The sequence below is a fragment of the Pipistrellus kuhlii genome, unplaced genomic scaffold, assembly GCF_014108245.1.
Source record: "Pipistrellus kuhlii isolate mPipKuh1 unplaced genomic scaffold, mPipKuh1.p scaffold_m20_p_10, whole genome shotgun sequence".
NCBI classification, from domain to species: Eukaryota; Metazoa; Chordata; class Mammalia; order Chiroptera; family Vespertilionidae; genus Pipistrellus; species Pipistrellus kuhlii.
The window spans coordinates 50,203,369-50,216,839 of NW_023425405.1; the positions used below are offsets into that span (position 1 = coordinate 50,203,369).

The following is a 13,471-nucleotide window of genomic DNA, read 5'->3' on the forward strand; positions in this document are numbered from 1 at the left end:
TGATAACGTTTGGAGTAATATTTTTTAAAATATATTTTTATTGATTTCAGAGAGGAAGGGAGAGGGAGGGAGAGAAACATCAATGATGAGAGAAACGTTGATCAGCTGCCTCATGCACACCCCCTACTGGGGACCAAAACAGCAACCAGGGCATGTGAATCAAACCTGGGACCTTTCAGTCCATAGGCAGACACTCTACTCAAAGAGCCAAAACAGCTAGGGCCAGAGTTAATTTTTAATTGTCAAAACTGGAGGTGGTAGTGGCTGGAGGTGGGTAGAGTCCAGAAATGCTGCTAAACACCCTACAAGTCATAGGACAGGTCCCTACAACAGACTTATCCAGTCCAAAATATCAACCCTGTGCCAGGGTTGAGAAACTGGCTTATAAGACCCTGCAAGCATTGGAAAGAACCAAATGCAGGCCACAGGCATCCTGAGGGGGGAGAACACACCACTATTAACTGGGGGGGTATGAGAAGCCTTCATCACAGAAGAGGTATTTTGGTTGAGTCTTTAGCTAAAACATGGGTACAAAAGAAAGCAGGGTCTTTTCAGCAGCCCAACACAAAGGGAAGATCAAAGATGTGAAGTTAAAAAATAGCAAGGCAAGGACACTAAAATATCTATCAAAGAAAACTAGTAAAAATTTATGAATAAAAAACCTGGTAAATGAGCACGTTATTTACAAATGCTTTGGAACATCTTTAGATATTCTTAAGAAATTGTAACTTGGTTGACTCCATGGGGGAAAGCGAGTACCTGAAAGACATATTTTAGAACAGTTATGTATACTACCTATATAAAAGATTAGTTAATTGACAAAAATTTACCTTCCAAGACATAAGAGGTGAATCAGGGTTTGTAAGGGGGAAATATGGGCTGACATCAGATGGCAGAAGAAAGAAGAACAGTGATTTAACTCTCATTGGACATAAGCCTAGGACAATTCCAAAGTTATTACCTGCTCAGCAAACCAGTAAAAGCCTGAGCTCCAACCCAGACTATCTGGGTTTGAATTCCTGCTAGACCAATTAATCCTTCTTCAGTTACTTCCTGACCACGGCAAGTTCTTTCACCTTTCTATGCCTCAGCTGCACTTACATAAAATCAGGAGAGTAAAAATACCTATTTAATTGAGTTACTATGAGGATCCAATGAATTAAAATTTGCAGAGTACTTAGAATTTTGCCTGGCACACAGTAAGCACTGAGTAAATATTTGTATTTATTGATAGCAGTATCCTTCTAATGTAATAAGAAAGGTACCCTTATTATTCCCATTTACTTATGATGGAATTGTGGCCTGAGTTAATTAAGTTGGCCAAAGTCCTTTAGCTAAACTAAGGTATAACTGTCGCCAAAACCCAGCTTCTTTATCACTCCATCTATTGCTTCATGAAAGTCAACAATGTTAAGCTTTGAACAATAAGCAATGGAAAAACACTAGAGGTTTATATGGACACTAGAGGCTCAGTGCATGAAAACTCATACACTGGAGGGGAGGGGGGTCCCCTCAGCCCAGCCTGCCCCATTTCACAGTCAAGGAGCCCTCAGGGGCGGAGGCGACCCCCATCACACCTCTGCTGCTGCCACTGCCAGCAGCACAAGCCTCAGCCGGCCCTGGTTACCTGAGCCTTGGGCGGCCCTGGGTGGCTGGGCAGCCAACATCTGAGGCTTGCTTGTGCCTCAGGCCGGCCCTGTGTGGCTGTGGGGCTAAGGGGACTGGAGGACTCTAGAGGCAGGCAAGCAGAGCAGCCGGACCCACCTGGGGGCAGGGTGAGCCCAGCCATGCCATACAGCTGCCACCCGAGCGAGGCTGAGGGGACTGGGCACCGCCACCTTGTGGCTATGGGTGCCATCGTTGAGGGTATAGCAGTCAATTAGCATATTCCTTCTTTATTAGATAGGATATAAATTTGTAAAGTTTTACTTAGAGAGGTAACTGCTAATGGAAAGGAGAACAAACTAGAATAGGGAAGAAGATGGGTTGGACTCAAGAGAGCAGAGAGAAGCCTGTGAACTGAGGATGGTGGTGCAGGAATGGAAGGGACACCAAGAGCAAAAGATACAGCATAGGAGAGACCTAAGGCCAGATGACTGGTGAAGAATGGCAAGCGGCAGAGCCACAGGGATGACTGAAACGAGGTCAGCTATGCTTGAACACGAAGGCAAAAGAGGACACATGGCAAGAATATTAGAAAGCTGGTCCTGCCTTGTCTTGTTTGGGGAGGGATGTAACCATGCAGGCCTGTTAATAAAGGATCTTCTCAGTACTATTTAGGAGTCAAAAATACTACTCATATACTGAATAGGAGAGATGAAGGGAAACTCAGGTAAATAGGCTATTAACTAGGATATATGATAATCTATTACTTTTAAAAGTTAAAAGTTTAGGGGAGGAGAAAAAAATCCAGATTCCATGATAATATCCTATATAATAAAAGCCTAGGTGGTGTCATGCCCTCACACAACATTGCCACAAGATGGCTGCACGCACAGTGGAAGTGGGGCCTGGTGACGGCTCTGCACAATGAGGCCTTAGGGCCCTGCAACTCTGCATGATGCAGAGGAGGCTGGCTCTGGCATCTTCGCCACCTCACGTGGAGGAGGTGAATCCCGAGTAGGAGGCAGGTCACGGCAAGGAAGGGTAGTTATGGGCAATCAGGCTGGCAGGGGAGCAGTTAGGGGGCAATCAGGTTGGCAGGCAGGTGAGCAGTTAGGAGCCAGCGGTCCTGGATTGTGAGAGGGATGTCCCAGATTGGAGACGGTGCAAGCCAGGTTGAGGGACACCACCTCCACCGCCGCCGCCTCCCCCACTCCCCCCCCCCACGATTTTCGTGCACCAGGCCTCTAGTTTTTCTTAAATAAACTTAAAGATAGGTTTCACACTAAAACAAAACTTCTGCTCACAAAGCCTAAAAGAACAAAGTGTGGACCATGTAAAATCAGAATTTCATATTGAAATTTTCCTAGAACAATAAAACACAAGAGCTATCTAATTTCCAAAGTACAGTGTATGTGAATAACAGAAGGATAATACACTCAGTAAATAATTTCTTCAATCATCAAGTAAGCATTAAAGTTCAATTAAATTGCCAGATTTCATCTTTAGATTTACAGACTCTTTGACTTGCTAAGAAAGGCTAGATTGGTTTTCCATTCTGGAATACAAAATAAATGTCAACTGTTTATCTGCTTATGCCCTTTCTTACATGGCCAAGCCTGAGTATTGACATGAGTTAACAATGACGACAGCCTACATCTTTGCAAGTGTGAGGTTCAAGGGAATGACAGAACCTGTAAGAAATATAGGCAAAATGGTATTTCTGAAATTATTTACTGTTTGTTATAATATGTAAGTCATTTTATATTTTCAGGACTTAGCAGGAATAATTAAGATATAAATACTGAAGCAGCATTTGGGAATCAAATAACACCAATGAACATATTAATTTTCCCCCTCATCACCTATCTTCTAAAGAAAAGCATTATCTTTTCACATGAGAAATTAACCATGTTAAAATAATGAGTTAAAATGCTACTATCTAAAGCCTAGGAGACAACAAATATATTATTAAATAAAAGCTAGCCAGAATCCTCTACTAAGTACATATGCATACCTAACATAATATTATGAAAAACTATAGTTCCTGTTGTGTAAGCCACTACAGAAAGCCCTTCTCTTACCAACCCCTTTCCTCAAATAACATCTATAATATATTTCTTAAATATTTTTTATTGATTTCAAAAAGGATGGGAGAAGGAGAGAGAGACAGATACAGCAATGATGAGAGAGGATCCTGCACACCCCACACTGGGGATCAAGTCTGCAACTTGAGCATGTACCCTGACTGGGAACCAAACCATGACCTCCTGGTTAATAGGTCAATGCTCAACCCCTGAGCCATGGCGCCTGGGCAAGTCTATAATATCAGAAGATGAGCTGTCAATTTGCACCATAAAAGGACAAAGATAAATGAAGAGATAAATACACAGGCTAAATAAACTAAGACAACTACACACAATTTCACAGAAAAAATCTAACAATTATAAACATCAAATCCTACCTAATAAGAACAATATGCAAATTAACTATCACTCTGCTCCACAAGCCACACCCACAAGCCAATCAGAGTACGTATGCAAATTAACCCCAACTAAAATGGCTGCAGCCACATAGGCTTGGGTTTCTCTGGCAATAGAAGAAGCCAAGCTTTCCATCTGCTCTAGCTGGCCTAAGCCTCCATTCCAGGCTACAAAGTTCCAATTATAGAAGGTAAACAACAAACGGCTACTGCCGTGGAGCGAGCAGGAAGCTTGACTCCGCTCCAGGATACAATGTTGTAGAAGGTAAATTGTAGAAGGTAAATATATCCCAGATACCAGGGCCTCCACTTGGGTAGACCACCACAGGCCCTTGCCCAGGCTGCCCCATGCCCCAAGGAAACCCCCACCTTGATCCTGGACACCCTTCAGGGCAAACCAACCAACCCCCCATGCACCAGGCCTCTATCCTATCTAATAAAAGAGTAATATGCAGATTGACCATCACTCCAACACACAAGATGGCTGCCCCCATGTGGCCAAAGATCCTGCCCCCATATGAACACAACATGGCCACCGGAAGATGGATAGCATAGGAGGGCAGTTGGGAGGGAACAGACCTGCAAGGGAGGGCCGTTAGGGATGACCAGGTCGGCAGAGGAGGTAAGTTGGGGGCAAATGGGCTAGCAGGGGAGCAGTTAGACATCAATCAGGCTGGCATGGGAGTGGGGGTGATCAGGCTGGCAGGCAGAAGCGGTTCGGGGCAATCAGGAAGCCAGGCAGGTGATCAACTGGGAGCCAACAGTCCCAGATTGGAGAGGGTGCAGGCTGAAGTGAAGGACAACCCTCCCACCCACCCCCATGCACAAATTTCGTGCACCAGGCCTCTAGTTTTTATAAAATGGGCTTAGAACCTAGGTACTGATTTGCATGTATGCAAACTGGTAGGAAGGTTCTTTTTCCGGCCCCAATATCTAGGATGTGCAATTCTTCAATTCCCTGATTATTTCCTATTTAAGAATTCTGGACCATAGCCTATAGGCAAATCTAGTTTAAGATCTGGACCTGGGGGAAAGGGACAGGCTCCCAAGCACTTAGTCTTCGTCACAGGAAAACCAAATAATCTCCTTGATATATAAATTACTTTGAAGTGAAGAAATACCCACAGTTATTATCTATTCTATCAAAATAGGTAACCCAGAATATGTCATATCTACAACATTCCTAATTTAGTCTGTAAGGGAATAAGCAGAATATAGAGAAATATAATCTGTGCAGAAAATAAAATCTGGTAAACATTTCTAATCAGAAAGAGATCTTCCATGTATGTATACTTTCATTTTATAAATAATTGCTAGCATATGATCATCAAAACAGACTCAGACCCATTTTCTTTTGTCAAGACAACTGAACAAAACATAAATCTAATACAATACTCTCTATATAACAAACATTCCTTATATTGTTCATTTATCCTTCATCTAATACCTAAAAACAGCAAATAAGCAGAAATAATCTGAATTATTTTCTAAGGAACAAAGTGGGACATTTTATAATAATAATATTAGATAAAACAAATTTCACTATACCATTATCATTACCTTAAAAAGACCAATATGCCCAAAGAAATGTATACCTGATATTTATATATTGCTCCCGTAACAAACAGAATGGCATAACATTAAATATAAAACTAATTTAATATGTTCGTTATTATACACTGTAACATATGCATACACCTTAAAAACAAAAATTATAAATCAAGAAACTTGTATGTATATGCTAATGCATTTTTAAAAAACAAAACAAAATAGTAATTTACATTGAAAGCCTAACCAATTAGGTATTAGCAGGTGGGGCTGCCCTCATAAGCCTCACCTGTCGAATGATACTCTTCACACAACGTAAAGGAAGGCCTTGATAGTTGGACTTGATGATCCATTTGAGGAGATGGTGGCCAAGCACTTCAAAGACCATGCAGACATCTGGGACATGGTTAAGGATCACTTGTGGACACATTTCCTGAAGTGATGCAATTACTAAATGCAGCAGCATTGTGGCACATGATGAAACGTTTCTTTCTTCATAACATGCACTAATCTTATATAATCTTATATAATTAAAGGCTAATATGCACATGGACGGAGCAGCAGGACTATTCGCTATGATGCGCACTGACCACCAGGGGGCAGACACTCAATGCAAGAGCTGCCCCTGATGGTCACTGCACTCCCACAGGGGGAGCACCACTCAGCCAGAAGGCCTGAGCCAGGCTCACGGCTGGCGAGCACAGTGGCGGTGGTGGAGCCTCTCCTGCCTTTTGGCAACGCTAAGCCATCAGTCAGACCTCCCTGAGGGCTCCTGGACTGCGAGAGGACACAGGCTGGGCTGAGGGACCACGCCACCTCAAGTGCATGAATTTCGTACACCAGGCCTTTAGTACTATCAATAATACCCAAAGTGGTCCTTTCCTATTTCTCACTGAAATAAAATGATGGAACATTTACTACTTATTAAGTGCCAAAGATTATTAATAAACACTTACAACAACCTTAGGAAATAATATACATCTCCCCACAGAAAATGAGGAGAGCAAACCTCAGTTAAAGAACTATCCCATGTTATAGTCTAAAGGTGGTGGTGTCAGGACTCAATCCCACACTTACCTGTGCTTTCCCTCATTTCAGCACACTTCTCTTTGATGATCAGCCTTAATGAAAATGAGCAAGACTAGAACCTCATGAGAAATTAACGAGGGAAAAAAGAACTCACCTGTCTTAACTGTCCTGTCTGCTTCCCTAAATTTATAAAACACTTTATAAAATAGAAATTAAATAAACTCAGTGAAGATATTTTATCTTTTCCTTCAATATTTTCCACTGTGTAACTAGATTAATTTTAATATTGTAGGCAGTTTTAAAGAATATATGATCACAATATAAAACACGGCATTAAGACCAACCTATCATAATGAAAACAGAAATTCTATCGTCGAGTAATAATTAATGTCGTTTTTAAACTCGTTTAAAATCTTGCTTGGCATTGACTTGTATTGACATAACCTTCAAACACGTGGTATATACAGAACGTGTGAAGTGCAATTAACAAATTTTGCTTGAAAAAGTTTGTGTTTGGTTTGGTTTTTGTTGCAAAACTAGGGCTAAGAAGATGGCGGATGAAGAGCATATTCGGCATGCATGCTTTACGAGTTCCAATTAGGAAGAAAAGCAAGTGAGGCTGCAAAAAACATCTGTAGTGCTCTTGGTCAAGATGCAGTTAGCGCCAGAAAATGCCAGTGTTGGTTTGAGAAATTTCGCGAGGGAAATTTTTTGTTAGATGACAAGAGTGGTCGAGGCCGTGTGTCCAATTTTGATCAAGAAGCTCTTCAAGCTCTTTTGGTGCAAAATCCTCAAATTACCCAACAAGAGCTTGCGACAACTTTAAATTGTTCACAAAAAACAATTTCCAATCAATTGCGTGCACTTGGCAAAGTCCAAAAGTTTGGAAAATGGGTTCCTCATGAGTTGACAGACAACAACCGTAATCAAAGAGTCACAATTTGCAGTTCGCTCCTCACTCGTCAAAACCGTTTGCCGGTTTTAGAGCAAATTGTTACCGGAGATGAACAATGGGTGCTGTATGTTAATTTGAAAAGGCGGCCTCAATGGTTGGACAAAAATGAGGCTCCGCAGCCCACGCCAAAACCTGACTTGCATGCGAAAAAAGTGATGTGTGTTTGGTGGAATTTTAAAGGAATTCTTCATTATGAACTTTTACCATCTACCCAAACCATTACAAGTGCAGTGTATAGTGCCCAATTGGAAAGGTTAGCCCAAGCTTTAAGAGAAAAAGAACCCGCGCTGATTAATCGGAAGGGCGTAATTCTTCACCACAATAACGCACGACCACATACTGCAAGAATCACTGCTGAAAAACTGCGCCAGTTGGAATGGGAAGTTCTCCCTCAACCTGCATATTCTCCTGATATTGCCCCTCCCGATTACCATTTGTTTCGTTCTTTGCAAAACTTTCTTCTTGGAAAAAAATTTAATAATGAAGAATGCCTCAAAAATGCATTGACCGAATTTTTTGCATCAAAATCACAAGAATTTTACAACAGAGGGATTAAAATGCTTCCTGAGCGTTGGGCACAAGTAGTAGAAAACAACGGCAACTATATTGTTGATTAAATTTTGTTGTATTGTTTAAATAAATTCGATTTTAAAAAGTATTAGAAAACGACATTAATTATTACTAGACCTAATAGTCAAACGCCAACACTCCAGAACTATGACCCATCATATAAATATATTTATGTCATTCCTACTGGAAGATTTAAAATGACTCTGAAACCATCTGCAAATACTTTATCTCTGGAGGCCTATAGATAGGTTATTAATTTAATATATTTTACAATATCTGCATCTGCCACATCATTACAATAACTACTGCTTTAAATATTAAGAAAAAAATTTCTACAGTGTTGGAGAACATGTGAGCTACAGATTTATGCGTAGATAATGTAAAACCAGTTTCCCAGGCATATTACAAAAAAAATCAAAAACTGAACTTATGAACACACAGAGCCAAAGCCCAGATCTCTACATAATGATTTCGACATCCCTGACAAATCGAAACTATGATTTCTTACCATTTAACAGTAAAAATAGTCACTAGAATGTATATGTAGTATTTTTTTAAAACTTCATTTACCTACAAATCAACTGGTTTCTCTAAAGAAACCATACTCCTGCCAGCTGTGCCAGGAACTGCCATGCATACCTGCTGCAGGAAGGGCTGCCCTGCCCGCCCATAAACCATCAGTCACGTGGAGAACAGGAGCAAGTCAGGTCCAGTTCTACCTTCCTATCTATCACAAGGGAAAACGTGCTCAGCAATGAACAGAAATGATACTGGAGGAAACAGAGAGGTGGCATTAACAGTCAAGGGTATTTGCTAGTACCTCCAATTTCGCTCTAGAGGAAATGCAGGCATACTTGCATTATTGCACTTCACAGATGTTGCACTTTTTTACAAATTGAAGGCAAGACTCTTCTTCCACCAACAAAAAGACTGTATGGTGATCTGGAAGTGAATCAGCAATATCTCTGAGGTATGCCTGTATAAAAACCTCAAAAATATACAGTATGAGGGGAGTGCTTCCCTAAGAAATGAAAACTTAGTGAGTGCATGCACAGGATGTCATTCTAGAATTTGAGCTGAGATTTAATTTTGTCCTCAGGCTTCTGGAGCTTGAGCAGAACAAATATCAAAATGTTGGATCTGTTCCAAATATGATATAAATAGAGGAGACAGCCAAAGATGGGATAGGAGAACCCTGGCTCTTAACACACCCTGGCACTCATTAGTCACAGGGTACTGAGCAAGTGCCCAAATAAAGACACAATAGTCCCTTTTATCGAAGGAGATATGTTCCGAGACATCTAGCGGATGCTTGAAACTGCATACAGTACCAAACCCTATATATCCTATGATTTCCTCTATCTATATATAAAAAGCTATCGATAATAAGCTAAGTGTGCACTGACTGGTAGCTATGACATACACTGACCACCAGGGGGCAGACGCTCAATGCAGGAGCTGCAGAGCTGCAGTGACTTGGCAGGTGATGCACCCCAAAACCAGAGAGGAGGGATTTCGATTCTTTGCGGGGCCACACGATTCGACCTTCGACCATAGGTTATGTTGTTGCTGGGGCATTGTTGGCCCCAAATCTGGTTTACTGCACACTTGCGACTGCATTCCACACTCTGTATGACAGCAACTTCGCAGAGTGCCCTGTTGCGCTCCGAGACCCCTCAGGGGATGTAGGAGAGCCAGTTTCGGCCCGATCCCCAGAGAACAGGCCAAAGGACTCCGCCTGCTGAGGGGACCCCGCTCACTCTACAGGCGCCACAACCAGCTGGGGAGGGACTTCGAGAGGTTGGCTTCAGGGCACGTACAGCCCATATCACCCAGTCCCACCCCGCCCGCCACCTTCTAATTAATTTCCTTTCAATGTGCATGAATCCATGCACCAGGTCACTATTATGTACATACACAGTATACCCATGATGCTTAACTTACATATTAGGCGAAGTAAGAGATTAACAATAACTAATGATAAAACAGAATAATTATAACAATATACTGTCGTAAATGTTATGCGAATCTGGTCTCTCCCAAAATATCTTAATGTGACACACTCAACCACCTTCTATGATGAGACAATACGATGCCAACATGATGAGATGAATCGGGGCGAATGGCTACTTTATGAGTTACTTGAACACAAGTGCTGAGATACTAACAGTTCATCTGATAGGTGAGATAACTACTAAGTGACTAAGGGGCAAGAAGTGAGAGAACCATGGACTGGCTGTCTCTTGCATAGCCCCTATAAACAGAATGAATATGCTAGACAAAGGGATGATTCAAGTCCTAGGTGATGCTATTCAGACTGGTGCACGGTTTAGAACTATGAATTACTTCTGCAATTTTCCATTTAACATTTTCACACTGCAGATAACTAAAACTGCAAAAGAAAACCTCAGATACTGGAGGAGGGGGAGTAATGGCTCTATCACCTGCCTCAGGCTAACGAAGGGTTATCTAAGAGGATCCAATATGAAAACATGGAAAGAGCATTCTGGATACTAAAGGTATTATTTCTTCTCTGCATTTGTGCTATCAGCTCTGACCTAGAAGTCTTAGATTACTCTGCTGTCAACGATCCTGAGGTCGCCCTGTACCAATGCCCTCTACCAATCTGGAAAGGATCACCTACCTTTTCACAACCCCCAATCACCTCCTCCTGAGACCCCTCAAAACTAACAAGAATGCAAAATTACCACTAGCCCAGGCAAAACTGATACATTCAAAAGAAAGGGAAGTAATAAGATGCCTTTTCTCTGTCTTCTTGCTAGACACATTTCTTTTTCAATAGGAGCTAGAATTAAAACAAAAACTTCCAAACCAACTAACCTTACAGCTGATTAAGAAACTTTTATCTTTCAAAAATCACTCATTTCCAGCAAGATAATTTCTTCTTGAGAAAGCAAATACTCTGTGTACTATTTCAATAATTTTAAAAAGTAGTTGAATGATTTGATCTTTAAGCAATTAAAGCAAGTTGATACAGACTTAAGAGGAAGAGAAAATACTTAGGAGAAAATACTCCTTATTTGTTGAAAAGTGATTCAAACAAGTCATTTTTCCATTATAAAGAAAATTTGTATCAAGTATGACATGATACCAAGAAATTATTTTTATTTTATTGGATGAGCTTTGTGGTCTTTTTAAGTCTGTATGTTTCAAATATGTAAACTGACATTTGTAGAAGTAAAAAAACATGACTTCTAGGATTTGTTTTAAAATAATTTAGCAAGAGATAAAGGGCAAATAAATAAAGCAACTATAGCCAGTTAATTCTTGAATTTGGGTGAGCAATTTATAGAAATTCACTGTAGTACACTCTCTAATTTTACCCATGTTGGAAACTTTATATTATAAATGTTCTTGAAGAAAAACAATGGAGGTTCTCTTTCCATCAAGGACTGGCCTACGTCAGATTCACCAACAAGTATAGAAAATGTATCACTCTAAGACAGGATAGTAAGCCACGACAAGTGGAATAGGGAAACCGAGGCAGGTAGTTACATGGCCATTTAGTGAATAGCAAGTCCTAACTTCCCTAACAAAGGGTACTTAAAAGTAAACAGCTTACAGTTCTCCCCACAGAGGGCACGTAGAGAGACTGGAGGTAGAAATCCAAATGGTGCCATTGGCCAACCACACTCACGGACAGAGAAAGGGATACATCTCATTCTGGCGCATCAGCAAAAAAACTGGTTAATGTATTGAGAGCCTCCTCAGACTTCCCCTGAACACCCAGCCTTTAACACACTCAAGACAAAGGACCCAGGCCCCGCTCTCCCTCCCAGGAGCAGGCTATGCCTTTCTTCCCACAGTGTGCATCTTCTCAACCCTAAAGGTCATGACACTTGCAACCAGGGAGCAGCGGCTGTCCTGGGCTAACCTCCTGCACCTGTTTCCTAGGCCCTGTTTGCTCTGACTTCCCAGCGAGCCAAAGCCGCCCCACCAGGGCTCCTTCCCTTCCTATTGTTTCCAGGGAGCCAATGCAGCCCCACCCAGGTTCTCCTGTTGCTTCTCCTATGCTAAGCCCTTCCTCGGTTCACTGTCCCCGGCTTTAATAAATGTCTTCTCAAAATCACTCACACTTGTGTTGTGGAATCTTTCCTGAAGGAAATCAAGAACCCACACACTACAGGTCGGCCGGAGGCCGGTCCCCAATCTGGTAACAAGGTGACTTTCTCCAGACTTTTCCAAAGACGATAAACTAAACTAAACCAACATATTTCCATATTTACCTGGTAGAAAGATGATACTATGCAGGATCAGGTGTGATTTTGCTATGTTGACATTAGCAGTGCATTTTTCCTTCTATTGCCTCAATGAATTCTTTGCCACTACTGAAGGATACCTAGCCCTTGTATATGGAATTTTTTAAAGTTTTAAGCAAAAAGAAATGCTGATATACGCTTCCACCAAACACTATAAAAATAAACTTCACTAGAATTATTTAAAAAGATTAATAATTCCATGCAAAATTCAAGTCAGGTTATGTAAAATAATTTATAAGATGTTACTACACCGAAAGCTCCTGCAGAGCACTCAACATATCACCTCCCAACACCCAGGGATTGTATGAGAGGCTTTATGTGGAGAATCACAAAGCGGAGCAAGCACGAGTTTAGGTGGGCTTACACATTCCAATTTTTCAAAAGCAAAAAGAAAGACGACAGTATAATTCAGCCATTAGGGAGCACAGAAGTGTCAGAAAGGATACGGATGCCATTCATGCCTGAAATCTTGAAGTCATCGATTAGCTGTACTACCATGTCTTTATTTGGGTCACTGGGATCACTTTCTCGAACCTATGGAAAGAAAAGTAAGTCAAGCACAGAAGTGTTTAAGACCAAAAATAATTTCCATTATACCAGACAAAGCGGTTTTAATATAAGTGATGTGATGAACTTATCAAATATAAAATCAATTTTAATTTAGTAAAACCCAGAAAAATCCCTTTGTAAGATTTTAAGTTATTAATTTCTCTTCTGTTATTCAAGTTTTTGCAGTACTTACACATCTGAGCAATTTTATTTCATCCAAGGCTGTCTCCGTATAATGCTGGGCACTTTTTACAACTTTCATTGCAACAAATCTTTTCCCCCTTTGGAAAATGCAAATTTAAAAAAATATTATAATTAGAAGTGATCATTATAATGAAATTTACCCAATAAATAGAAATTAAAACATGTATATTTTATTAATTTTTTACAGAGAAGTAGGAAGAGGGATAGAGAGTTAGAAACATCAATGAGAGAGAAACATCGATCAGCTGCCTC

The 13,471-nt window shown here is 40.9% G+C and overlaps 1 protein-coding gene across 8 annotated transcripts in view; it reads right to left on the reverse strand.

Moving 5' to 3' along the window:
- SRPK2 (SRSF protein kinase 2) overlaps nt 1–13,471 on the reverse strand; it is a 172,997-nt gene that overhangs the window by 32,754 nt on the left and 126,772 nt on the right. For all 8 annotated transcript variants that reach the window (XR_004986575.2, XR_004986574.2, XM_036429673.2 and 5 more), the window contains 3 exons: nt 13,209–13,296; nt 12,913–13,000; nt 5,922–6,028 (listed from right to left, as the gene is read on the reverse strand). Coding sequence is in view for 6 of the 8 variants with exons in the window: in XM_036429673.2 (XP_036285566.1) it covers nt 5,922–6,028; nt 12,913–13,000; nt 13,209–13,296 (283 nt within the window). In the remaining 2 variants the exon portion in view is untranslated. The remainder of the gene's footprint in view (nt 1–5,921; nt 6,029–12,912; nt 13,001–13,208; nt 13,297–13,471) is intronic.